Source organism: Heteronotia binoei, chromosome 1 (genome assembly GCF_032191835.1).
Source record: "Heteronotia binoei isolate CCM8104 ecotype False Entrance Well chromosome 1, APGP_CSIRO_Hbin_v1, whole genome shotgun sequence".
NCBI classification, from domain to species: domain Eukaryota; kingdom Metazoa; phylum Chordata; class Lepidosauria; order Squamata; family Gekkonidae; genus Heteronotia; species Heteronotia binoei.
In genome coordinates, this window is record NC_083223.1 from 56,564,254 (window position 1) to 56,590,672 (window position 26,419).

The 26,419-nt window shown below is 39.0% G+C and overlaps 1 protein-coding gene across 6 annotated transcripts in view; it reads left to right on the forward strand.

Annotated features, from left to right (window-relative positions):
- DLGAP2 (DLG associated protein 2) overlaps positions 1–2,801 on the forward strand; it is a 662,574-nt gene extending 659,773 nt beyond the window's left edge. For all 6 annotated transcript variants that reach the window (XM_060234802.1, XM_060234819.1, XM_060234811.1 and 3 more), the window contains one exon: positions 1,609–2,801. In XM_060234802.1, the coding sequence (XP_060090785.1) occupies positions 1,609–1,827 (219 nt within the window). In that variant the 3' untranslated portion in view covers positions 1,828–2,801. The remainder of the gene's footprint in view (positions 1–1,608) is intronic.
- The last annotated feature ends 23,618 nt before the right edge of the window (positions 2,802–26,419 follow it).

Here is a 26,419-nt window from a genome sequence, read left to right on the forward strand (position 1 = left end):
ATGCCCTTTCTCCCCAAATATAGTCCTTTTGAATGGGACTCAAGTGAAGCCTGTGACATACATTCCTGCCGCTGTACCTCCCAAGAAAATGAGTTTAGATTTACTTGCTTGATTGTAAGATTGTTTACATGACTTATTGACTTAGGAAGTTTGATAAGCATTAACAGTTGAGGAAATCTTCAGATTTCAGGTGAATTTAGGGAAATCAAAATATTTTGCAGTTGATATTTCTCTGACATAGGAAGGCCCCATTTAGATATTTGTGTCAGGGCAGCCACACTTTTTTCAGCTGCAGCACACACATGCAAATCCCCACAGTAGGCAACTGCAGGAAAATCTGTGTCCTCTAAGTCAAATCACGCTGCTGGGGACACTTGTGATGTATAATACTTGTGTATACTTCAGGTTTTGCAACAAGCCTGTACAGAATGACTGGCTGGACATGGGCTGTTCTTTATCTGTACATTGAATTCAGAAAGATATTATATTTAATTCTATGTATTGTGTTTACCCGTTATAAAGGAGTGGTGGTGGTAGTGGAAGTTCCATCAAGCCACAGGTGACCTACGGCGATCCCATAGGATTTTCAAGGCAAGAAATGTTCAGAGGTGGTTTGCCACTGCCTGCCTCTGCGGCACAACCCTGATACTCCTTGGTAGGGTTGCCAATCCCCAGGTGGGGGCAAGGGATCCCCCGGTTTGGAGTCCCTTCCCCCGCTTCAGGGTCATCAGAAAGTGGGGGGAGGGGAGGGAAATGTCTGCTGGGAACTCTGTTATTCCCTATGGAGATTTGTTCCCATAGAAAATCATGGAGAATTGATCCGCGGGTATCTGGGGCTCTGGAGGGGCTGTTTTTTGGGATAGATGCACCAAATTTTCAGTATAGCATCTAGTGCCTCTTCCCAAAATAGCCCCCAAGTTTCAAAAAGATTGGACCAGGGGGTCCAATTCTATGAGCCCCCAAAAAGGTGCCCCTATCCTTCATTATTTCCTATGGAAGGAAGGAATTGAAAAGGTGTTCCGTCCCTTTAAATGTGATGGCCAGAACTCCCTTTAAAGTTCAATTATGCTTGTCACAGCCTTGATCTTGGCTCCACCCCTAATGTCTCCTGGCTCCACCCCCAGAGTCTCCTGGCTCCACCCCCAAAGTCCCCAGATATTTCTTGAATTGGACTTGGCAATCCTACTCCTTGGAGGTCTCCCATCCAAATACTAGCCAGGCTGACTGTGCTTAGCTTTCGAGATCTGACGAGATTGGGCTAGCTGGGCTATCCAGGTCAGGACATAAAGGAATGATAGTATTTATAAAATGTTGTGAAAGCACCACTGTGAAAGATGACATGCTAAAACATCTCTAACCTTGTAACAGGAATGTTCTGCAGATGATATATATGATGTTTGTTTAGTAAAGGATATTTCACTTTCATGCATATTGTATTAGTTTTGAAGAACAGACTTGATTATAATCTTTACATTTACCGCTCAGCCCTTTTTGATTTGACTTGGTGATGCTTCACTTGGAAGAATTCCGGCAAACGTTGGGAGGGACCCTCTAAGATCAGACTGTATTTCATTTTTCTTTCTTTCTTTTTCTAAACACTCTCTGCAGGAAGAAAGAAAAGTTCCTCCTCCTGTACCAAAGAAGCCCCCAAAAGGAAAATTCCCTATTACAAGAGAGAGGTCTCTAGATCTGCCTGATAGACAACGTCAAGAAGCCCGAAGGCGACTAATGGCTGCTAAAAGAGCAGCCTCCTTCCGACAGAATTCAGCCACAGAGCGTGCAGACAGCATTGAGATATACATCCCAGAGGCCCAAACTAGGCTTTAAAGACTAGAATGCTGCATAGTTTCTTCTTTTTTTCAAAGAACAACACAAAGCAAAATGCTTGTACAGTTTGTCTCCTCCTGGCTAAACTTTGTCACATTCTCTTCCCACTAAATGGGCCCTTGGTGTTGTGCCCTTTGTGCCACCTGCACAGTGGAATGCTTTGGAGTTCCTCAGAATTCACCAAGCCCGTTGCAAGAATTACACTTTTTTTTTTTTTTGTATTTATTAACAGACTAAACAATCAGCTCCAATGGATAGGGCTTCTTAAGACCTTACTTATCCAATATGTTCTCAGAGGACAACGAGAAACACCTCTTGAGATGGAACCCAGCTTACTTTTTTGTTATTTATATTTTTATAAATGATGTGATAACTAGGGATAAGAATATTACAAACTTTTCAAATGGGTGCATCTCATCATTCACCAGAGGCATTAGCTAATCCAAGTAGAAGGTGCTACAAACGTAAAGTGCAAGAAAGAAAGAACCCATTTCTCTTTCTCTCTCTCACTCTCTCCCTGCTTCTTTCTGACCTCCAGTTTCCTTACCTTATATACCTAGCTTAAGTTTTTGCCCATGTGCTCTGCTGTTTTGCTTATCTCAGTTACTGCAAAATAATGAGGCCTATCATCTTTCATCAAGTTGAGTTTTTGGAGACGAACAGGGATATCCAGCCATGAAACTCCAAAGTTCATCAGGAACAAAAACAAAAATCAGAAGCAAAGGAATATCTGGTGGTGGTGGGAGCATCCAGCCCAGTGAGAAAGATGCTTCATTTCAAGAAGTCTGACGGGGGGGGGGGGGGATGCAAAAGGACTTGAGTAAAATAATGAAAAGGGAAGCCTTAAGAATTTAAATCTTCTGTAGCAAGATGTGAAAAGTTCTATTACTCCTTTGGAACATGCATTACATTGTAAACAGTTCTTTTATGCTGTAGTTATTTTGTTTACAAACATGATTTTTTTTAATTTCAAATGCTGTGCTACATGTAATATTTGAAAGTCTCACAATGCTATCAATTGAGTTTCCAGGGTATCCTTTAAAACAAAAAAAAAAATAACAAAAAAATTGCTTGTTTAAAATACCAGTTGTGATGTTGTAACCAGTTTAAGAAATATGAATGTGAGTGGTAAGTATATCTCAGTTTAAATGGTAATCTTAAGGTTAAAAAGGTGAACTGTGGTTTACATTTGTAATTTTGTTCTATTTCCCCCCTATGCAGTATTAATTAATGATATAAGGAAGTCTCTTGAGCGTTGTTTTGGATTTATAAGAATAATATCAAGAGGTATGTGACTTCTAACTATGGGATTAAAGGAAAGTCCCTTCCCTTCCCCAACCTTTGTTTAATATTAAGGAAAAGCTAGAAATATTATGCTTGGATGGGAACTATGCTCTTCATAGCATTATTCAGCTTATTTATCCTTCCAAGGTTCTACTAATTCTCTAAAGTCTTCAGAAGAACACACACACACATCAGGGTTCAGAATGGAACAAAATTCAAAAATTGAATTGCATCCTGGAGACAAATTTCTTTTACCAGTTTTAGTTGAACAATCTGTATTTAGCCATAGGCAGAACAGCTCCTTAAATGATACTACAGCACTTTGATTTTTCACTTTGACGAGCACTTTAAATATGTACTTTGCAAGCCCTTCCTTCCACTATGTGACTGAAAAATGCTAGACGTTATAGGAGGTTAGGCAGATCTAACATTGGGTTTCTCCGCTTCTCCCCTCCCCCTTTCCTCCAATGTATTTTGTTAAGCATGCATTCTGTTTTAGGGCAAAGCTGATATAAGTAAGCATGTTTAGCATCAAGATATGAATCTTTAGAGTTGAATGTTTGAGAAAGGCAGGAACCCTGTAAATTGAGCCTAGTATCTTGTGTAAATTTTACCAAATAGCCTTAAACTGCATTTGGAAGCAAAAAAACCAAGAGGAATGTATAACATTAAAAATGCAAAAGAACAATAATAATCCTAAAATATTCTGTAATGATTAGGATATTCCCCCTCCCCAGTGTGTTAATAGAAGTTCTCAGAAAGAGACAACTCCTGGGTAGTGTATAATGTTAATGCTGCTTACTGTTGTTTTAAATGCAAGTGTATTTGCAGGTATCTTTAAAGATGTAGAGTTTTTTTTCAAGTTGAGCTGCTACATAGAAGTAACTACATGAAAGTAAAAGAGTAGAATATGCATTTCCTAGAGACAGCAGATTTGAAACAGATCTTCCTTACCCTCTCTTCCTTGTCCCACCATCAATGTTTCCTCTAAACTCTGGAGTCTTGTGAGCAAAAATTCTACTTCATGAGCTATTGACATTAAAGTTGAGAGTGAGTGATTTGGCTACTGCATAAATTAGTTTGCTCTGGGGGCATCCTTCCTGAGCTAAGAGCAGGGCTTTTTTTGTAGCAGGAACTCCTTTGCATATTAGGCCACACACCCCTGATGTAGCCAATCCTCCAAGAGCTTACAAGGCTCTTAGTACAGGGCCTACTGTAAGCTCCAAGAGGATTGGCTATATCAGGGGTGTGTAGCCTAATATGCAAAGGAGTTCCTGCTACAAGAAAAGCCCTGGCTAAGAAGAAAATGTGTGAGCTGGAGGCTAAAAACTGAGCTAGCTCACACTAACTCAGCTTAGAGGGAACACTGCCCACCATATCTAATGCAGCTGATCTGTTTTTGTCTAGTGTAGTCAATAGGTAAGGCCAATTCACATGCTTTGCTCATTGGAGTAAACCTGTGCAGAGCAGGAACTGATGGCCGTAAGGCAATGGGCTGCATTTGACTCCTTCACCATATTCCACACGAAAAAAGATGCAAACGATTTTCAAGAGTCCACACCTGTTCAAATGTAACATCTAACCTAGTGGATGAAACAGTATAAGGACTGGATGGTCTGGTATGTGGAATTCTTTGTTAAATGGAAATGGCTCTTCTGCATCACGTGTTTCTGGAGTGAAGTCTGAACAGCCAGCTGTAATTGTTGCTGCAACTCAAGGGCAAGGGATTGTTCTGCACTGCGCCATTCCAAAAGGGAACTTCCTTAAACAGAAGCTTCTTTCCTGTGCAGGCAAGACCGTTGTGTTTATTTTTTTACTTCACTTTCTATTTTGAAAATTAATATCAACTCTTACTAATAAGTAAGGCACAAAGCACGAAGGATAGACTAGGCCAATGTGATCAAGCCAAATGCTGATTTGCATGTTTTCCATGCAGTGATGGGAAGACACTGAATATGAGCCTTTGCCTCTGTACATCCCGCTGTTTGTTCCACCTCTGTTCCAAAGAAAACTATTTAAAATGTAAACCAGTTGCCTTCTGCTAACTCTGATAAAATGTTTCCTGTTCAAAAACCGAGTTTTTAAGTGCAATATACTTTTTAAACAATAATGGCACTTAATAAGCCATGCTTCTCATGTATTGTACGTTAATTTGTTGAGGAAAAAATAAAAGTAATGTTTATAATACTTGTGTTGCAAGTCAGTTGGCCCCAGTCTAGAGTAAACCCTAAAGTCAACAGAGAGAGTTACAACCAGATGCGGTTCAAACAAGAGAATATAAATTATTGTATGATTAAAAGATACCACCAGGACTTTTTTTGTAGCAGGAACTCCTTTGCATTTTAGGCCACACACCCCGATGTAGCCAATTCCCCTGGAGCTCTATAAGCTCTTGGAGGATTGGCTACATCAGGGGTATGTAGCCTAACATGCAAATAAGTTCCTGCTACAAAAAAAAGCCCTGGATACCACCATAGTGGTGAAGTCTACCATGTTCAATTAAACTTGTATCTTGAAGCCACATTGGAAATTAGAATCCATAAAGTGATGAATAATGTTGGCCATACAGGCAAATTCTTCTTTTGTTGCCTGTAGTGCACCAAGCAGGGCCCTAATTCTGTGTGCACTTACCTGTGATTAACAGTTTAATCCTTAGCAGAACTGGACCCTTCTAAATCCATTAATGTCAATGGGTTTAGAAAGATGTAACTCGGCTTAGAGTAACACTGTAAATATAATTGAAAACTATAGGACAGTTGTAAGTAAAGATGCACAGGACTGGGCTTCTAACAAGTCTCTCTTGTTAGAAAAGAACTTGTTAGATTTGCTTTCCAGTGATGTCTGTGGTTGTTGGCTTTCATTTCCATTCCACGATTTGTCAGTTACGCATCATGACATGTTTTGCAGGTTGCTATTTGATTGATCAGAATGGCCTTCCTGGGAAGAATGAGAAATGTCACTGAGAATAAGACCAAAAACAGCATTTTAATTTAATTTATTTAAAACATTTTTATGCCACCTTTTCCACCTGATCAGGGTCCACAAGGTGGCAAACATAAAGAATTAAAACATTTGAGCAATTAAAAATACGGTACCTTTAAAATTATAAAGTAATTTGATTAAAACCATATAAACAGCACTAGACTGAGGGCCCATAACCATTATAGTAGGTATGCTAGATGAAACAAAAAGTCTTCACCTGATGACAAAAGACACCTATGGAGAGAGAGACAGATAAATGTTAGTTCATCAAATACACAGTAAATGCCTATTGCATGTTGAATGGGATTGTGGGATTCATGCAAAAGAGTTTCAGATAGTAACAACTGTTTTTTAAGGTGCTCAAGGTAGCCTGTAATCTGGAGTCTTATGTGTATGAAAGAACTTTTCTGTTCTAGACAATCCTCTATAACTACAAGGAACCACCACCCTCACCCCCAAAATCTATTGAAAAACAACCTGTAACTAACTGAAGAGAACAGGAAGTAGGATTAAGCAGGTTTCCCATCATTTATCCATGGGTTTTGCTCAGACAATCTTCCAGCCCTTTTTGAGGAATTTGAAAGAATCCAAAGATTCAGAACACAGCCCATTTCCCAGAGTCAGGAAAGGAAACTGAGTTGGTGCACACTTCCACAACTCTGAGAATCAGGATCCTGGGGAAAGCAGTGACAGAACAACAAGTGACAACAAATAACAAAAGCCCCTTCAAAACTAGTTTATTCTTCGTGTGCCAAAAACTATTTTTTTAAAATATATATGTATAGGTATTATTTTAGCACACACATTTGGAGATGGAGTTGAAGGCTGTTTGCTTGTTTGCTAGATGGCTTGTTTTTTGCAGCACGAGAGTGCGCTTTCTGTAAGATCCCTGAAGTTCAGAGTCAAGTGTGTGTGCATTATGGGGCTTTTTAAAAAAAATCTTCACAGACCCTGATAATACTGGGAGGGAAATAAAAACATTTCATAATATGAACTACTCTGGGATTGCTCATCAGAATTCCCACAAATCACATAATCTTTTTTTTTTTTAAACACCACCAAATGGGGAACTTTCACAAATCGATTGCAAAATCAATCCTAATAAGGTTTTGTAACCATTCTAAGACACAAAGGACCTTAATCATGCAACTGCTGATCCTACAAATTATATTTTCTTTAGCAATATTGGAAAAGGGAGATTGTATTTCTCAGAGGCTTCTTGGCTGGATTTTCTGGACACTTCTGCTCGTTCCTTAAAGAGGATGTGCTCAAGAGACAACATTTTGAAGTTCCCCTAGTGAAAACGTACTGAATTCTTAATTGTCATTTTACCAGATTAAAAGTATAGGGCTGGATCCAATGACTCGCTTCTGCTACGCAAGTCATCTAGGTCTGGTGGAAGGACTCCATCAGAGCAACACTCTTTTCACAAGAGCAAGGGGTCACGGGGTTCAAGCCTATATTTTAATATGCAGTGCCAAATTAAACTTAAAAACAGGAGAGCAAACTTGAGACTTCTATTCATATTCTAACCTTTAAATCGCACTAGGTGTGGTTTAATAGAACTGCAAATAATGTTAGCAGTACCACACAACCATTTTACAGAATGGATCACATGCTTCTTGTACACATGAACCCAATCCTGTCATCTCCAGTTTGAAAAGAAAAAAAAAAAGAGTAAGTACCAGGCAGAATGGACAGAGTTGGGCTGTAAAAACTGATATAACAGCTGAATGTGTTCAAAGAATTGGAAGCAATTAAGTATTTGAACTGTGCACTTTAATTGTGTTGCATCCAGTGGGGTAGGGTGTAGGCATGCATAACTTTTGCTGGACTGTGTTCAAAGTGCCTGTGCTTTATCTGTTCCGTTCCCCCTTTTTCTTACTCATCCCAACCACACGTGTGTATAACTTGGCTTCTGTGCATGTACTGTAGCTACAAAAGGAATGGACCATCAGGGCCTTTTTTTTTTTACAAAGCCCAGCAGGAACTCATTTGCATATTAAGTCACACCCCCTGACACCGTTGTTTCTCATAGGGCTTTTTGTAGAAAAAGCCCAGCAGGAACTCATTTGCATATTAGGCCACACATCTGACACCAAGCCAGCCAGAACTATGTTCCTGTGCATTCCTGCTAAAAAAAACCCCCTGTGGGCCATATACATGAAGGTTCATCCATCCCAGTCCATTGTCTGGATATTGCGCTGGTTTGAAGGGTAGGAGGAGAAGGTAGACAGCTAGCTCAGTGCCTGTCCAGTATCTCTTCTAGCACCACTGTCAATTTAATTTGCAGGCAATGGGGGCTTACTAGCCTCAGTAATTGTGGTTGCCCCATTCATATGTTTATGTGCTTCTCATGAAGCTATGGGTACACTGACTGGAAGAAGGTTAGACTGGGACTCTTGTGAATTTCATTCATTTTTCTTCTTTGTCCTTCTTCTTTGTCCCTTTTGTACATTTCTCTAGCATTTGTATAATCTTTGATACATTAACCGCTTTTTTCCCCCTTTTGGCAGCCATTCTTTATGATATCTGTAGGTCATCACTAGAAATCTGCTACCTGTTCTCAGAAAGGTCTGTGTATGAAAAAGATGAGGGAAATAAGGTTGATTCTGAAGGATCAGCAAGGATGCTTATGTGAGGGAAGCGTGTTTCCATCTGTAGATCTATGTTGAGGACTAGGGTTACAGACTCTCAACAAGCCGTATGCAAAGCATTTCAAAGCTGAGCAATTTGCTGACATTTCCCCCAGCTTTGAAGTGATGCACATCTATAGAAGATTCTGACACTAGATATCTTTTTATATAGAACACAGACAGAGATCTGACAAATTAAAATCGCAGAATCACATGAGCTGCAAAGATAACTGTACTGCTGATTGTTTCTACCCACTTGAACGGTACTAGTGAACAATTTAATAATGATCAATTCCTATCAAGAGAGGTTTATTCCTTTTTAAATGGCAGCTATAGCAATTGCCTGATTACCACTTTTGCTTCAGGTATCAACACATGTTTCGCCTTAACTCTAATGCCAGTTACCCCAACATCCGTCTAGGCAGCTTTCTTTGCATTCAAGGCTACCACATTAGATATGCAACACAGAATGGAAGCCAGCTACCGCTTGTTTGGGATACAAGTGTACATCATCTGCAGCAGCAGTTACTCTCTCCTTCCAAGCAGGCAATAGTCACAACAGAGAAGGGTTTTTATTTAGCATAGATGTTGATCTCTACACACACAGCTATATTCATAAGCACTTATTTCCAAGCACGGAAATGCAGTACCCAGTTATGTTTGAAGTCCCATCAGGTGCTCTGTGCTTAGTGATGAATGTCTTGCCAATCTTCCATAATGTTTTGTTGGTACTTTGTCCACTTTCACCTCAACTTTACATCATCACTTCATGTGAAACCTAGATAAATATTTGTACATTGATTTACCTCTGAGGTTTGATATTGGTCTCCATTTCAATTTTAAAGGGCTCAACATGCATGTATTATCTCCTCCATGCTTTCATTTTTGTTGAAGGGGGGGGGAGGGTTGGGGTTTGGATTTTTTTTTTTAAAAAAAATCCCTTTAAGACAGTGCAAACTAATACTGCTCTAGAAACAGTCTTTCCTTTACAAACAAAAACAGAAAAAGTCACTATGTCTGTACAGCTTCTTCTGTGCAGAAAGAAATTCATAGGTTCGCTTAGTGCATAACGTGCCAAAATCTTCAATTGTGGCCTACAGACTAAATTAAATGCCTCCTACCGAATTTCAAGGAATGTTAGAAACAGAAAACTAGCTCTTTAGTTTATTGTTAAAGAATTATATATATAAATATTATATATATATATAGATATAGATATATACTTACATAAGAAATCATATCAACAATGAGGATGAACTGAGTGCCAAATATTTGCCATCTGTACAAACCTTCACTTCACTGGAGTTAAAGCTATTTTATGTAATTCTCTTTCTCATGTTTTTATGGTTCTTTTGATAAGTTCAGTTTAGTAGCATGCAGGATACCTGAATTTGAATGTATAATATAACGTTTCATTGCTACAATAATTTCTTGCTTCTCAGTAATATCTTATTTACCAAAAAGTTGTTTGTTTGTTTGTTTGGAACATCCTTCCTGATGTTTTATTCTTTAGTTACTTTTTTCATTATCTTCTATTTGCCTTCAGCTAATTGTAAGAACAACAAATGTGCTTCACTATTCTCTCCCCCCCCCCCACCCTCACTGGCTCTTTTATGAAGCTGCCTCTCCATTGATTCCTGTATTGTTTATGATCATCTTCTGTAAATAATTCTGCAATTAAATTTTTTGAGAAAAGTGGCCTTGCTCTTTATTAATACTGCCTCAACCCATGGAAAAGATGCAATTAGAAGCTCTCACACAATTTATAAGCATGATGTAAAAATTCACAGAGATTATTGGGAATTGTTCTAGGTTGCTTCCCGAGCCAAAGGATGTATTAAAGAATCTGATAACTAGCAAAAACAACTTAGTTCCTCTAAGCATGGTGCCATTGTATTAATATGTTGAGCAGAGTGTAACATGGCACAGCAGAATTTGTGTTAGGTTGCTGCTGAGGAAATAAAATGTTCACAGAGCCTGCTTTTATCTTTAGTAGAGAAATATGAGGAACTCCAACCAGGATAGAAAAAAGTAGAGAGAGTGTTCTGAGCTGTACTAGGATGGACAGAGAGGCACAAGGCATGTCCTGCCCTCATGGCTGCAAGATGGGGGAGAGAGAAAGTATCACCTAGAAGGAAGAAAGTTTCCCTGAAAGTAGCAATCTAAGCATCAAAGGGATGACATCAGAGCAGGAGAAAGGAAGGGATACATCTGTCTAGCTCTCTGGCTGTCTATAGTCCCCCTCTGAAGTCCGAGGCTAAGAGACAGAACTAAGTCTTTCAACTGTTAACTGCTGTGGTTAGGAGCTTTTAACCCAAATTTGCGAGAGGGAATCATTAACTAAGCCTCTGGGAACACCTCTTAGAGAAACAACAGAGTCAGGAGTCCTTAAATACATGGCCATTTATTCAGAAGTACTTGCTAATACATAGTTCTAAGATCAGAATCCAATTACAATTCAGGAATTTCATGAAACAGATACAATGACTACATAGCTACAGCCTAAGGTCCCATAATGTCTTGTCTATTGTCTTTAGCAAAGCAAAGCTTCAGTAAAGTTTACTTAGTTCATTCCTTGCAAAGCATGGTAGCATCTCACCTTCTGATGTACGCCTTCAAAGGATGAGGTGGGGAATCAAGACCTCAGTCAGGCTTGTTCCCATTTCCTGGTCTACTACCCCTTCCTTTCATCCAAATCTGAGTGGTCGGACCACCCAATTCACCCAATCTCGTATAAGGGGTCAACTCTTTGGCTCTAAAATCCATTACTCAGCATACCAAATGTCCCCTCCACATCAAAACTAGATGATAAACTTTCCCTTCCAAATGTCATCCTAACTTTGGGGGTAAACTCACACTCTTTCCTCATTCTTACTTTGGCATGTCTCCATATTGCTAGAGAACTCCATTTTGTATCAAGGAATCCATTTTGAACATAACCATTCCAGCCTTTTTCTAGGCCTAGAACACATCCATCTACCAGAAATACTTCACCTGAATAAGCTGTTCTCCTACAATTAGAAGCTTAAGATCCCTTTCCTGACTTAAACAGATGAGGTGAGATAGAAAACCTGATTTAAGTACCAAAAATAGTGAACCAATGTTATAAATCTATGCCCATATAGTGAATATGTATGTACTCTTCTTAATAACTAAGAATCTAGCATTGGAATGTATTGAATCTAAAAGTTCTTCTTAAAAATCTCATCCTCAGTGCTTTGGCATCACTCCCAATCCTTCTAATCCCCTCCTGATCAGTCACATCCTTCAATGGAACATCTTCACAATCATTTCCTCAATAATGAACACCCTTGTATGATTAAAACAACTTTTACATGAATTCTATATGGTTCAATGTACTTTGTATTGAATCTCTGTATAAAACATGCTGTGTGTGTTATCGACAAGAACCGTGCTGTGACCTTTCTCACTCAGGCACAGCTTCTAGCAAACTCCTCTTGCCCCCTCCCATCCAGAAAGGGACTTTTTCGATCCAAGTTATGTTGGCTTACTGCCCTTCCTCTGATTTCTTCTCAATGTATATTCAAGTTAAAGGGTTTCAATGTGGCATATTCCCTTTCCAGTCTTTCCTTACCAATCAACAGCACTATCGGGGCATCTAATTAAGAGTCCTGAAAAGAAATGTTAATTCCTTTTACTCTCATCTTCATCAGACAAGCCATTTCTTTCCACCCCCTCCTGTCTTCATAAAATGAGTTTATAAAATACTCTGGCATTCGTTCCAAAAATGAATCAATATTCTTCATGTTTCCTTTTCATCTTCTGTATACTGAGAGTCCTGGTTACATTTTAAAAGGGTTCTGTTAACCGGATAGAGATTTCTCTCTTGCTGAAATCAGGTTTAAACTGAAACACACACTTGAAGACACGCAGGACTGAAGTATAGGCCATGAATATACCTTCGGGAATCCATACATCTTGTTCCAGCAATATAGGCACGGCTAACACAACATACTATATTAAAGGAACTTAGAATTTTATTGTCACTACAATTCACGAGTACTCAAATCAATTGAAAGTAAATTGACACAGTGTTATGTGTAAAGAATTTGGTTTAGCTTGCTTGTGGTAAGTATTACCAGCTTTCTAAATGATGTATTAAGTCTTCCAAGCCTGGGAATGCACAAAGAATCTGAGAAAGGCATGCGAGTCATCACAGGATAAGTGAGAGCTGTACATTTGAAATGGCAACTCCAAGGTATATGTGACCTACCTACAGAGGAAAGCAAGAGGCCTAGACTTTAGAAATCGACCTGTCTAATCAAAGTGAAGAAGTAAAAAAGGTAAAGGTAGTTCCCTGTGCAAGCACCAGTTGTTTCCAACTCTGGGGTGACATTCGCAATGTTTTCATGGCAGATTTTTTATGGGGTGGTTTGCCATTTCCTTCCCCAGTCATCTACACTTCCCCCCCCAGCAAGTTGGGTACTCATTTTACTGACCTCGGAAGAATGGAAGGCTGAGTCAACCTGGAGCTGGCTACTTGAACACATCTTCCGCCGAGATCGAACTCAGGTCGTGAGCAGGGAGATCAAACTTCAGTACTGCAGCTTTACCACTCTGTGCCACAAGGCTCTTAAAGTGAAGAAGAGGACTGGGCAATTTAAAGGGCAAAAGGAGTATCTAAGGGGCAAACTACATGTTCTGAATTATCACCAGTATGCAGCTCTTCACCCTGTCCTATTTACATATATGCTTCTTTTCTCCCCAAAAAACACAGCGCTGGATAACATTGTGCAACTCAAAATTAGGTTAACAGAATTTCTTTTCAGGATGTGTAAGCTTCACGCCAAACAATTAGTTAATACTGTACTGGGCTAATAGGCTTAATTAATATGCATGAATATTCCTTCCATTTCATTTGCTCTGTATACTTTTGGAGTATGGATAACATTCCTAAGATTTTGAGGTGAGGCTTAGGAGACAGAGAATTTGCCAAGCCCTCATCCAACATACAACTGCTTCAGCAGCTGTGTCTTAAGGTGACCAGCAGAGGGAGCCCCTGAAACATCAGCAGTTAAATACATGAAGGTGGTTTTAGCTGTGCTGCTGAAAGGACTCAAAATAACAAAGACAAATTATTCAAATGAAATCTCTATTTCCCCTTTTAAAAAATTAGAAGACCTCAGCAATTGATAACCAGTAACAGAAGGGAAAGTGCTGTCTGGTAAAACATATGACAGCAAACCGTCTGGTAAAACATATGACAATCAAGAGACTATCTACAGTAGCACAATCCTTCAGCAGCAGAGACTCACGCGGTTTCAGAATAAACAAAAGCAAGTGCCATTAACTGGCAACAACCAAAATAAGTTCTTATCTTGCTTTTCCTGATCGTAGTTTGAATTTTTACACGTGGCTAGAAACACTTAAAACAATATGCTACAATAGGCACTGCTTGTCACCAGGGCTTTTTTTGAGCAGGAACACACAGGAACGCAGTTCCAACTGGCTTGGTGTCAAGGGGTGTGGCCCGATATGCAAATGAATTCCTGCTGTAGAAAATGCCCTGTGTGGAACAATGGTGATATCAGGGGGTGTGGCTTAATATGCAAATGAATTCCTGCTGGGCTTTGTCTACAAAAAAAGCCCTGCATGTCGCACCCCTGTGTATGCTACAGTGCAGACTCAGGCTCTTTCTGCATACACAGATTCTGGTTTTCACTGAAGCTGAGTCAGTTGGGGCTTACTGCAAATCCTGTACCTTCATTCTGCATCTTTCTCTCTCTCTCCATTTCCTACTGAGATTTGTGGAGTATATATTCTACATACCAATGAGAAAACCCTGAGGTTGGTCTCTCCTGATTGGCTAGTTTCTCACTGGGTGTGCCTTTTGAAATAGGAGATTCTTCCAGCTGAATTTACTGTGGGGTCACCATTAGTGCTCCCCCCCCCCCTTTTTCAGTAATCAAGGAGTTTAATGCTAATCTGGGATGGCCGGAGGAAAAAAAAACAACACTGGCAAACACTGCTTTAAAAGTTTAGTGAGAGGAGATGCCAACCACTCGGCCAGAGAGCAGGAGGTTCATGAGAGGGGAGATGGAGACATCAATGCTTTGCAGCCTGAGTCTCCCCCACAATTGTTATTCAGAAATGTGATGACAAAAAGGGGAAGACCAGTTGTTGACATGGACCAGGCTTTTTTAAAAAAAGAAAAACAGGCTGCTGCTGCCCAAGAGCAGGTTCCACAGCATTATCCACATGTTTGAAATGTTTGTAGTAAGAGTCAATTTAAAAGAACCTTTCCCCCCCCCAAAAAAAAAAACAAACCAAGAACGTTGCTGTTAATGCACATGAGTCAGACAAAGGCAATTACTCTCCTAATCTCCTATTTCAAAAGACATGCTTGTGCGAAACAGGTCAATAAGGAGAGACCAACTGGCCTGAGGGGAGAAGGGAGGAAAAGTCAAAGGAAATGTGTCTGCTTTTAAAGGTTTGGAAGCAAACTAATAGGAGGAGAGGGAAATACTCCTCTGAAAAACCACTTTTGGAAACTATGGAGATACAGCAGAGGGACAGCAGAATGCCTGGAAAAGGATGTGGAAGGAATTTAAAAATCCAGTGGGAGAGGGGAATATAGAAGCAATTTTTTGAAGCGATGGAGGTGCAAGGAGAGAGCTGTGGTAAACTCAAATGCAGAAAGGGACTCAGAGTGCCCACCCACATGTGCTTCTCCTTTCACTATGTCAGAGGTCTGACTTAAATGTGAAACAGGAGAATTTACCCATGCAGTGCTGTACGTACCCAGGTCTTGTTCAAAGTTGGCCTTTACCTACCATACGCAAGCAATGTTACTAAGCCATAGACAGGTAGCCTGACATTAGCCTATTATTGAATGTACAGCAGGATGACATGTGCAGTGGCCCAATTTAAATGAGTTGCAGTGCTTGTGCAATGTCACCCAGATAAGTTCTTCTGCTCCACCAGGGACACATTTTAATCCAGCATTCTTTATTTAGATAATTTGTTTGGATCCTCTGCAGGTCAGCCCTGCCCTGGATGGCCCAGAAGAGCTTAGCATGGCATAATGGTTATGAACAGCAGACTCTAATCTGGAGAAATGAGTCTGATCCCCACTTTTCCACACAAAGCCTGCTGAGTGACCTTAGGCCAATCAGTTCTCTCAGAACTCTCTCAGCCCCACCTTCCCCACAGGGTGTCTGTTGTGGGAAGAGGAAGGGAAGGCAATTGTAAGCTGCTTTGAAACTTCTTAAGGTAGAGAAAAGCAGTGTATAAAAATCTTCTCTTCTGCCATGCAAGTCCTTGTAGCATGGTGTGGTAGGGACATTAGAGACCCCTGATCTATGCATGCGTAGAGGAGAGAGAAAAACATTAAATAGTCATAATTTTTATTTTAAAATTGAGCAAGTTAAATGTTTACCAATATACCTAATCAAATGTACTCTCGAGGATTAGGAGAACTCTTATAAACATTGTTATTGTACATTAAAAAGCGAGCTCAAATGTTGTAACTTGGATGACACAATCTAACCATATTTCTGGGTGGTGCAGAAGTTGCTACATAAGAAGAGACAGAAAAAATGAGAAAACTATCCCTGGAGCAAACCTCTTGTACATAAAAACTGGATCTTGAACATGTTTGTCAAGTTCTCCCTTAAGAAATTCTCTTCCACTCAGCAGCATTCATGTTTTATGAATATAGAAATTATCTCCCAGTTCCACATGCCAGAACTTTAATATGTAATTGGAGGATACTTTTGTGGGAATATTAAGTGATGTGGTGGAGATCAGCAAGTGAAGCCCGTCAACTTCAAAGCGTACCCAAAAAAATATAACAAAGGGTTTGGGTAGATGAATGCACACAGCTTGACTGCTTTCTTTGTTAATAAAGCACCCTTTTCTTCTGTTCTTTTGAAATTTTTAAAAAGTGGCTTGTAAAAAATGGGACAAAACATATAAACCATCAATTGATATATATCACACTAACAACCATAAATATAGTGAACAAAACATTATATACCAAATCTTATCATGACAAAAATATATATCAAATACATTTCAACAGGTATACTCAAACAGGTCAATTGTCAGTATATGCAGTTGGGCCAAAAATACCAATAAATATACTAAATGCCCTCTACTTGGGGCTGCCTTTGTTGCGAACCTGGAAACTCCAGCTAGTGCAGAATGCGGCTGCTAGGCTGCTATTGGGGCTGCCAGTGGGAGCACATAACGCCTGCACTGCAGGAACTGCACTGGCTACCAATAGTGTACCGGATTCGTTAAAGGGTGCTAGTGATTATTTTTAAAGCACTGTATGGCCGAGGACCCGTTTACCTGAGGGACAGTCTGTTCCCACATGTTCCTCAGAGGGTACTAAGATCTGGATCCCAACATCTTCTAGTGATTCCCAGGCTGAGGGAGGCGAGATTAGTGACCACCAAGGATCAGGCCTTTTCAGTGGCAGCCCTGTCCTGGTGGAATCAACTGCCAGAAGAGGTTAGGGCCTTGCAAGACCTCGCCTAGTTCCGCAAGGCCTGTAAGACTGTCCTCTTCCGGCAGGCCTTCAACCACCGTAGGAGAATTCTGGAATAACCGCCATCCTGGAACTATGAGGAACATCTAATGTGTAGCACCAAGCTGTATACTGTTTTAATCTATGTGTTTTAATTTATATATTTATGTGGTTTTACTGTTTTATGCCTGTGATCATAGCATGCTATGACTTGATGTAAGCAGCCCTGAGCCTGCCTTGGCGGGGAGGGCAAAGTATAAATTGAATAAAATAAATAAATAAAAATGAACAAATAAATCCAAACTTCCAATAGATTTTCAACAATCATTTCAAATGTGGATCAAAATAGTCCCATAAACCTGAACAAACAATGATGGGGTGCTAACTCTTCAACTATTTCAATAAGAATCTTCTTCATAGTCATGAGATATTTTGCTTGCCTGCTGAAATAATATATAATTACCAAAGAACATTTAAGATTAATTATACAACATTACAAATATCAAAATGAATTACACATTATTTCCATTATAAAATAATGTAAAATAACCTGACATAATACGTAGCTAATCTCTTAACTAGCAGATACAGATATGATGTGAAATGTGAATATTCCTATTGAATTGTATATGGTAAATATTTTTGTCATGGTCAAATTTGGTATGTAATGTTTTGTGGAACTGCTATATTAATATTTACTATATTTATTATTGTTAGTGTTATATATGTGAATAGATAGTTTATATGACTCATAAGTTCCACATGTTTTGTACCACTTTATTTGGATAATTTAGGTGGTTTTAATACCACCTAGAAAATGGGGTCAGGGAGTTGAGATAAGAAAATAATTCCCAGAAGTACATTTACAAGACTGAAAGAGTGGTTACATAAACTAGACTAAGTTAAACATCATGTTTTCCATGACATTCTCTTTCTCATAAAAGCTAACTTGTTTTATCAATCTGAAATTTGGCACAGATAGGCCCAAATGAAACAACAGCAAAACACCAGTGGTTGTCACATACAGCTCTTAGCTCAAACTGCCTCAACATATCATTAACAACCTACAGCCTATGCTGGACATCAATACTCCTCTCTTCACAGGCATAAGGAGCAGGCTTGCCAATTCCCAGGTCCCAGTGGGAGATCTCCAGTTTTGACAGGCTCTTTCCTGCCCCCAGTCAGCTGGCTGGTGGGGGGAAGCCCTGCCCCAACAGCCTCCATGTGCCTTCAAACCTTGGAAGGCTTAAGAAGATGCTGGAAACAGCCTGCTTCTAGAAAGGTGTGTGTGCCTTTAAATCTTTGAGCCAGGTTGAATGAAGGTAGGGAAAGCCCGCAGAACAACATGCCTGTTGAAAGGGAAGGGAAGGAGCCTAGAACCTCTTTTTGTTTTACAGTCCCTTAAGAAGCTGTTTGCACACTAAAATAGCAACCTCTGGTTTCCCTGTGTTAGTCTGATGAATTGGGTTGAGTATAGAGCAGCAAAGAACTCCCATGGTGAGTAAATTGCCCCAGTAAGACCACAAAGTGTGTGTTTCCAAACAGTGTTTATTTTGGCTGCTCTCTCTCTCTCTCTGTATGTGTGTGTGTGTGTGAGAGAGAGAGAGAAAGTGGAAGTGCAGCCAGCTGCTAGGGATGCTGAAATGAAGACTGTATTCAGGAGAACTGCACTGCTGTATTTTTATTTATTTATTTATTTATTTTAGGGAATGGGAAAGTCTCCTGGCAGGGGACTGTGTTCCTGTTTAAAAAAAAAAGCCCTGGCCCAGATTCAAATCCCCACTTGGACAGGATGCTCACTGGTGGCCTTGAGACCTTCACTCTCTCTCAGCCTAACTTCACAATAAAATGGAGGAGGGCCAATGTACACTGCCCTCAGGTCCCTGAAGGAAGACTGGGATAAGAAATATATTAAATAAATCATTATCAGTTAATATTTGGGTGCAGTGTTTCTTACTGGCAAGACAAAAAATATAAATGAAATTCAGTTCCCTGGTTGTGGAACCAACTTGACAAAAATATAGATCTGCTATGCCTCCAATGGTCATTTGATGCCATGCCTTGAACTGGATCCTAACCCTGTTCCATAGGCTATACAACAATCACGTAGTTTAGCTGCAGAATTTGCTATTGCTGGACAAAGACAGATGAAACATTTGCCCCATTTTTGCCAGATTTGAAACAAGAATCCTCAGTTCTAGCATTGCCATAGCTAAGAAATACACCTGTGCTAGAAACACACAAAGTATCTCATAAAATAAGATTGTCATAGGTGACATGGGTAACATTATTATGTCATAAAATGTCTTGCAACATATGTTCTAGGCTTGTCTCCAAGTTTGGATCAAGATCATTTGTTTGTAGTACCAGAGTTTGCGAGATCTACCCTTCATAATTTTTTTCTAGTTTCCTTGTTTCTTTCCAGCAACCAAAAAGCAAGCAAAACAATGATTTTTTAGAATGTTTGAAAGAACACTGCCCCCCCCCCTTGGAGATGATCCATACACCATCGGATATTGCATTATCATTATCATAATCATACACCTCCTGGGGTTTCCAGCGTGGACAGGAAATAAGGGACTATGCAATACCCAGTGACATGTAGATCTACTCTAGGGTGCGGAGTTCTGCAGCTGACTGCCTGGTGGGGGGGGGGACTTCACAACAGTCCAAAAAAAGACCAGACATGACAAACATAGCATTTCCTGTCTGGAAAATGCTGTAACTTAGTTGGTAAATTTTCCTGATATTTGTCAGCATTACATTCCAGATCTGTGCTAAATAAGTCTCAGGTGAATTGTGGGTGCAGTCAGATGACCACTTTCATCCATTGTCGTTGCTCCTCCCCAAAAGATTTAAAGTGCTCATTCAGACATCTGCAACTGTTCTGCCCGCCCTCTCTTTGGTGACTGTGCAGCAGCAGTCTGATCACTCGACCATGAGGTGAGGTGGGATTAGGGTGATGTGTGTGATCACATTTTTCCAGAACAAATAATTCCAGAGAAATCAGAGGTATGACGAAGCCAGCAGTGTGACCGCACCCAAAGTTTACTGGTTTACTGTGGCCAATAAACGATATGTCTCCTGGATATGGTCACAAAGTCATCTTAGAAGTCTGTGGTGTCTCATACATAACTGGGGGCTTTGATGGCATGTCCATGTATCCAGACACCCCTACAGTGATTGTGCCTATGCTTGAGACAATAGGAGGGCCTAGGTTGCCAGATTTTGGGGGGATGATTAAAAATTCCTAAGTGGAGTCTGAAGACATTTGTATTGAAGTGCTGTCATCAGGAACCCCAAAGACTCATGTTATTGTCTGACAAAGGGAGCTTTGACTCTCAAAAGCTCCTACGCTGAAACTCTTGTTGGTCTCTAAGGCTCTCTACCCACAAAATCTTGGCAACCCTCCTTCCAGCTCTTCAGATGGACACAAGTCATGACAGACATAAGCTTTACTAGGGACTCCATCTTGTCCATGCAATAAGGAACAACAAAGAGAAGTCTCAATCAGGAGATCTAAGGTAATAATGGATTTTAATCTACTTCAGTCTCAAGCAAAGCTGGTCTATTCTAAGTAGACATCATTTAGGAAATACATGGTTTTGAGAAAGAAGACTTGTATTTTCACCTTTTCTTTGTTTCCTTGCTCATCCTAGAAGCTTGAGTAGAACATGTGTGTTATCCTATTAATTTATTAAGCTTATGTTTTGAATCCTTTATGTCTGATCTCTGAAAACACACTATGGCTAATTGGTCTTGTTATCTGTAGACCAGTAATAGGCAAGAGCAGGAGGTATGCTGCCCATTCTTTTTTTTTTTTTTTAATGTCCAAAAACTTTTTTATTGAATTTAGTAAACATACAAATAAAGCAATCAATGACTGTATCTGCAATCATTCTTTGTGTATAAGCATAGCATACCAGCAGAAAACAGAATATATATATATACACAAAATACAAACAAAACAACACATACATACATTCACACATACATACATACTTGGCAGCTGAATTAAAAAATAAGTACTCTGTCCATATGTTAATTACATCAAATTAATAATGTCATAATATCTACCAGGAATACATGTACGCATCTGATCTACAGGACTAAAAGAAAATTTAAGAAATGGAAGCCACTTGTACATCAGAGAATCGTTACCTTCTGAATTATTTATATTGCATAAACTATCTGCTATCTTGTCCATAGCATAGACCTCCCAGATTTTAGCATACCAGGCTTTAACTGGAGGAATATTGGGAGATTTCCAAAATTGGGCTAACACCATTTTAGCAGCAGCTAGTAAAAGGGATATCAGGGATTTATTGAGAGAAGTAATAGAAATACCTTTCCAACAGTCAAGCAAAATGAGTTCCAATCTTAAGGGTAAACTATAGCCCGTGATATCCTTGATTTTTGCCACAATTACTGCCCAAAACGACTGCACCCTCGGGCAAGACCACCAGCAGTGTATAAATGTGCCCACCTCTCCACAATTTTTCCAACATTTGGAGGATTGATTTATCGCCATATGGCTTAATCTCTGAGGTGTTAAATACCACCGGAACAAAATTTTTTGAGTTTGTAATTGTATATTCAATGATTTTGAAACAAACGAAGGAGATGACCAGATTTGTTGCCAAACATCCTCCTGAAAATTAATTGAACTATTCCTTTGCCAAATTTCTTGATAGGATAACAAATCAACAGCATCAATGTCTAGCAAACCCTTATAGATAAATGAAATCAGTCCCTTCCGCTTTAAAAAAGGAGATTGTAGCAAGGATTCAAAGAAAGTAAGAGGTCGATTGAAATTGTATTTCTTTGAGAGTGATGTCACCAAGTTGTTAATTTGCAAGTATTCAAACCATGGGATTTTTGTCCCACCAGTTTTCTCTTCTAAAGATTTTTTGTCGAGCACTTTTCCATTGGACAAAATATCCACAAACCTATAAAGATTATATTTTTTCCAAATTGGAAAAGACTTGTAAAAAAACCCCGGTTGAAACCAAGAAACATCCATAAAATGAGATAGTGGAGACATAGGAGGGGCTAAAAAGAGGCGGCGTTTGTCCCAAATCTGAAAAATGGCTTTAAGGAAAAGGTTGGAGGAGATATTAGGAGGTCTCTTCTTTGGAAATTCCCATAATGTAGATTGAAACGATTTGTTATTTAGATAGGTATCTTCTAGGACCTTCCAGCCTGAATTTAAATCAGCATCATGGTATCTGACAAGGCCTCCTAAAATGGCAGCTTCATAAAATTTATGCAGATCCGGAAGAGCCAGACCACCTGAGGATTTAGAACGAATAAGAGTTGCATACCCTATTCTAGATAAGCCCTTGTTCCAAATGTATCTTAAGAACGAACGACGCCAACCCACAAATAAGTCCTCAGGAATAAGAATAGGAATGGCTCGAAATAAAAACAGAAATTTGGGAAAAATAAAAGATTTAATAATCTGAATTTTTTCATTCCAGGGAATGAGTGAAGAATTTTTATTCTTTTGCATATTAAGAATGTCCTTAATCAATAAATGATGATTGACTTTAAAAATATCTCCCAATTTTAAAGGTATATTGATCCCCAAATATGTCCAATATCTATCCATTTTTTTGAAGTGATAATTTGAGTAGATGGAATCTTGGAGAGCATCTGAAATTGTGATGGGATAAAGAATGGTTTTAGATGGGTTTACTCGAAGACCCGATATAGAAGAAAATACAGATAATAAATCAAAGACAGCTGGTAAAGAAGTCTTAGGTTTTGTAACAAAAAGCACTAGGTCATCTGCAAACAAAGACACCTTAATTTGTTTCTTTCTAATAGGGATACCAGCAATAATATTGGTATTACGGATAGCATTAGCAAGAGGTTCAATTGCGATTGCAAAAAGCAGAGGAGACAAGGGGCAACCTTGCCTCGTCCCTCTGAAAAGATTAAATTCTTCAGAATCCAAATTATTAATAGAAAGAATAGCAGAAGGCGACTTATATAAAGAATGGATTATCTTCAGAAAATTCGGGCCAAAATTCATTTTCTGCAGTAAGGTTGTAAGATAAGGAACTTCAACGGAATCAAAGGCTTTTTCAAAATCAATAGACAAGATAAAGGAAGACTCAATATTAAATTTCCGGCAGTATTGAATAACATCAAGGACCATTCTAGTATTGTCCGTTAACTCACGGTGTGGGATAAAGCCCGATTGGTCAGGATGAATGTAGTTCCCTATAAAAGTATTAAGCCTAGCCACCAGGGCTGCTGTAAAAATCTTGTAATCGCAATTAAGGAGCGATATCGGCCTGTATGAACTAGGGTCTAGCAAGTCTTTGTCTTTCTTTGGAAGAAGAATGATTTTTGCCTGTGACCAAGTAACTGGAAAAGAACCAGACTGTACAAACTGATTACAGGCGTCCGCCAAGATGGGAGCCAACAAAGTATTAAAAAAATTATAAAATTCTGGTATAAAGCCATCTCGGCCTGGAGATTTATTGGATTTCATAGACTTGATAGTCTCCTGTATTTCAAGTGCAGTAAAAGGTTTGTCCAAAAGGGATTTAACCTCAGGAGAAACAGGCTTAATAACTGAGTGAGTGTCTAAAAAAGATGAAATAAGGTCTGATGCTGGATGCTGGGAGGAATATAGAGATGAATAGTATTTTTTAAAAACTCCTACAATATCCTTAGTGGAATGTTTCAAGGTACCGGATTTAGAACGAATGGAAGAAATAGCCATTGAGGATATTCTCTTTTTAACCTTCCATGATAGGAGTTTAAGGGATTGAGGAGTTCGAAACCAATATTTTTGTTTTATATAAGCCATTTGTTTTTGAATCTTGGAGACGTCAAAAGATTCTAATTTTTTCCTTTCTATAAGAAGTTTTGAATAAGTTTTTTTGCTACCAAATTTTTTAAATTTCTCTTCCAATTTGGTAATGTTGGCAACCAAATCTGATCTAATTTTGTCTTTTTCTTTTTTATACGAAGAGGCAATAGCCAAAAATCTGCCACGAATTACAGCTTTAAACGAGTCCCAAACTATATGCTGAGGTACTCCACACTCAGTATTGAATTGAAAAAATTCTTTAATGTCTTTTTCAATGGAATCTGTAACCGATTTCATAGACAGAAGTTTACTATCCAATCTCCAATTAAAAGAAAAAGATCTTTCAGTGATTCCTGACATATAACCTTCCAACCATGCATGATCAGACCAAATCATTGGGCCAATGTCTACTTTAAAAAAAAGGTTAGAAATAGAATCCGAAACTAAAAGAAAATCTATTCTGGAATAAGTTTGATGACGAGAAGAAAAGAAGGTATAGTCTCTTTCTTTTGGATGCCTGCTTCTCCAAATGTCTGACAGATTATAGGATTGAAAGATTTGAGCTAAATCATTTTGGCCATTCGAATCTTTTGATTGAGACCATTTATTGGCAGATAGAGGTAGCAGGCTTTTTTGAGATCTATCTAAAGAAGGATTGACAACATAGTTGAGATCTCCTCCCAAAATAATGGGCCCTTTATGAAAAGTTTGAAGTTGTGACAACGTATCTTTAATAAATGCAATTTGTCCATCATTTGGAGCATACACCGATGCCAGAGTATAAGGGCTACCATTAAAGACCCCATTGATAAAAATATACCGACCCCTAGGGTCAATTGAGGAATTTTCAAAAGTGAATTGGACTGATTTACCTATTAAGATGGCCACACCTCTTGCTTTGGAGGACCCGTAAGCTTGAAATTGATGAGCAAAAAATTTTGACTGGAAGACCTTGGGCTGGTTACCCTTAAGGTGAGTTTCTTGCAAAAAAACTATATCTGGTTTCTGATGAGAGATGGCAGAGGCAACCCGTTTTTTCTTAATTAAATTATTTAGCCCATTACAGTTTAGAGATAGAAATTTCAAGTGGCACTCTGCCATAATTGAAAGAGGAAATAACCAAGGTTATCAAAATTATTGCAATTCATAGCTTTGAACCCAGGTGCCACCAGGATAGCTAGAGGCGAATCCTGTAGATCAAATTTCAAAGGTATGAGGACAGATTTCAGATCAAAGGCTTTAAAAAACTTCCAACTAAATCCATAATAATTCAATACAGTTATGCTGCCCGTAACACAAACAAAAAACCATAACCAACACCAGTGGTCTAGCATTAACAGACACTAGCCACTAACTCACCCTCCAACTCTGTTAACCCAAACTTGGGAAAACAACAACTATTTACTTAAAAGGATAAATTTGAAACGGAAGTCTTCGTTACTGAAGACACCACACAACTAGCAACAACTACCAAATGGAGCTAATTAAAAAAAAACTGAAGTTCTCCATTCTCCCTCTCTGCCAAAAATGCTTATATTTAACACTACCAACCCAGCAAAAATAAAATTTATAAACAGAATAACAGAGCCGAATGTATAGAAAGTTTATAATGAAAGGCCAAACAAAGCTGATCGAGTCAAGGCTAAAATGCCTAGAAAGCCACATATAATAAAACCTGTGCCTTTTACCAACTCAGGTTAGTGAATTAAAGATAATTACAGGCAAACTAATATACCATGTGTAACAGCATCAGATCTCGATCACAAAGTTATTGTAAGACTTAAGACACTATGATAAAAATACAATGAAACTTTAAACAGAACTATGAACGCTATTAAATACTGGTCTCCCCAAACACTCCCCACCAACTATCCTTCAGCCACTTATAAGCCTATGTAGGGAGATATGATGGTGAGGGAAACAAGTTTCCAAACCTTCATAGTAGCATAAGGCACAAACTGACACACACATACATTCCCTACCCACCCTCTGTCTCACAGATTCATTTCCATTCAACAATTCACACAGGAAGGGAAAAGGTCCTGACAATTCATTAACTCATAGTAGAAAGAAATATATTGATATAAAACCCTAATCATACTATTCAAGTTTCTCACTCTGATCAACCCCCCCTCACTCACTCTCTCTCCCTCCCTCTCTCCCACTCCCTCACTCAACACCCAGCCTCCCCATTCCAGCTCCTACTCAAACCATATATTCCAAGTCACCCCATTCTTCCAATCATGCATACCCAATCAACCAAGAAGATTTCCTTTAATGAGTTGATTTGAATTAATAACTCCCTCACATTCATAACATTGTGTTCAAAAGATATAAATAACCCAAAAAAAAGGGGGGGACCCCCCAATT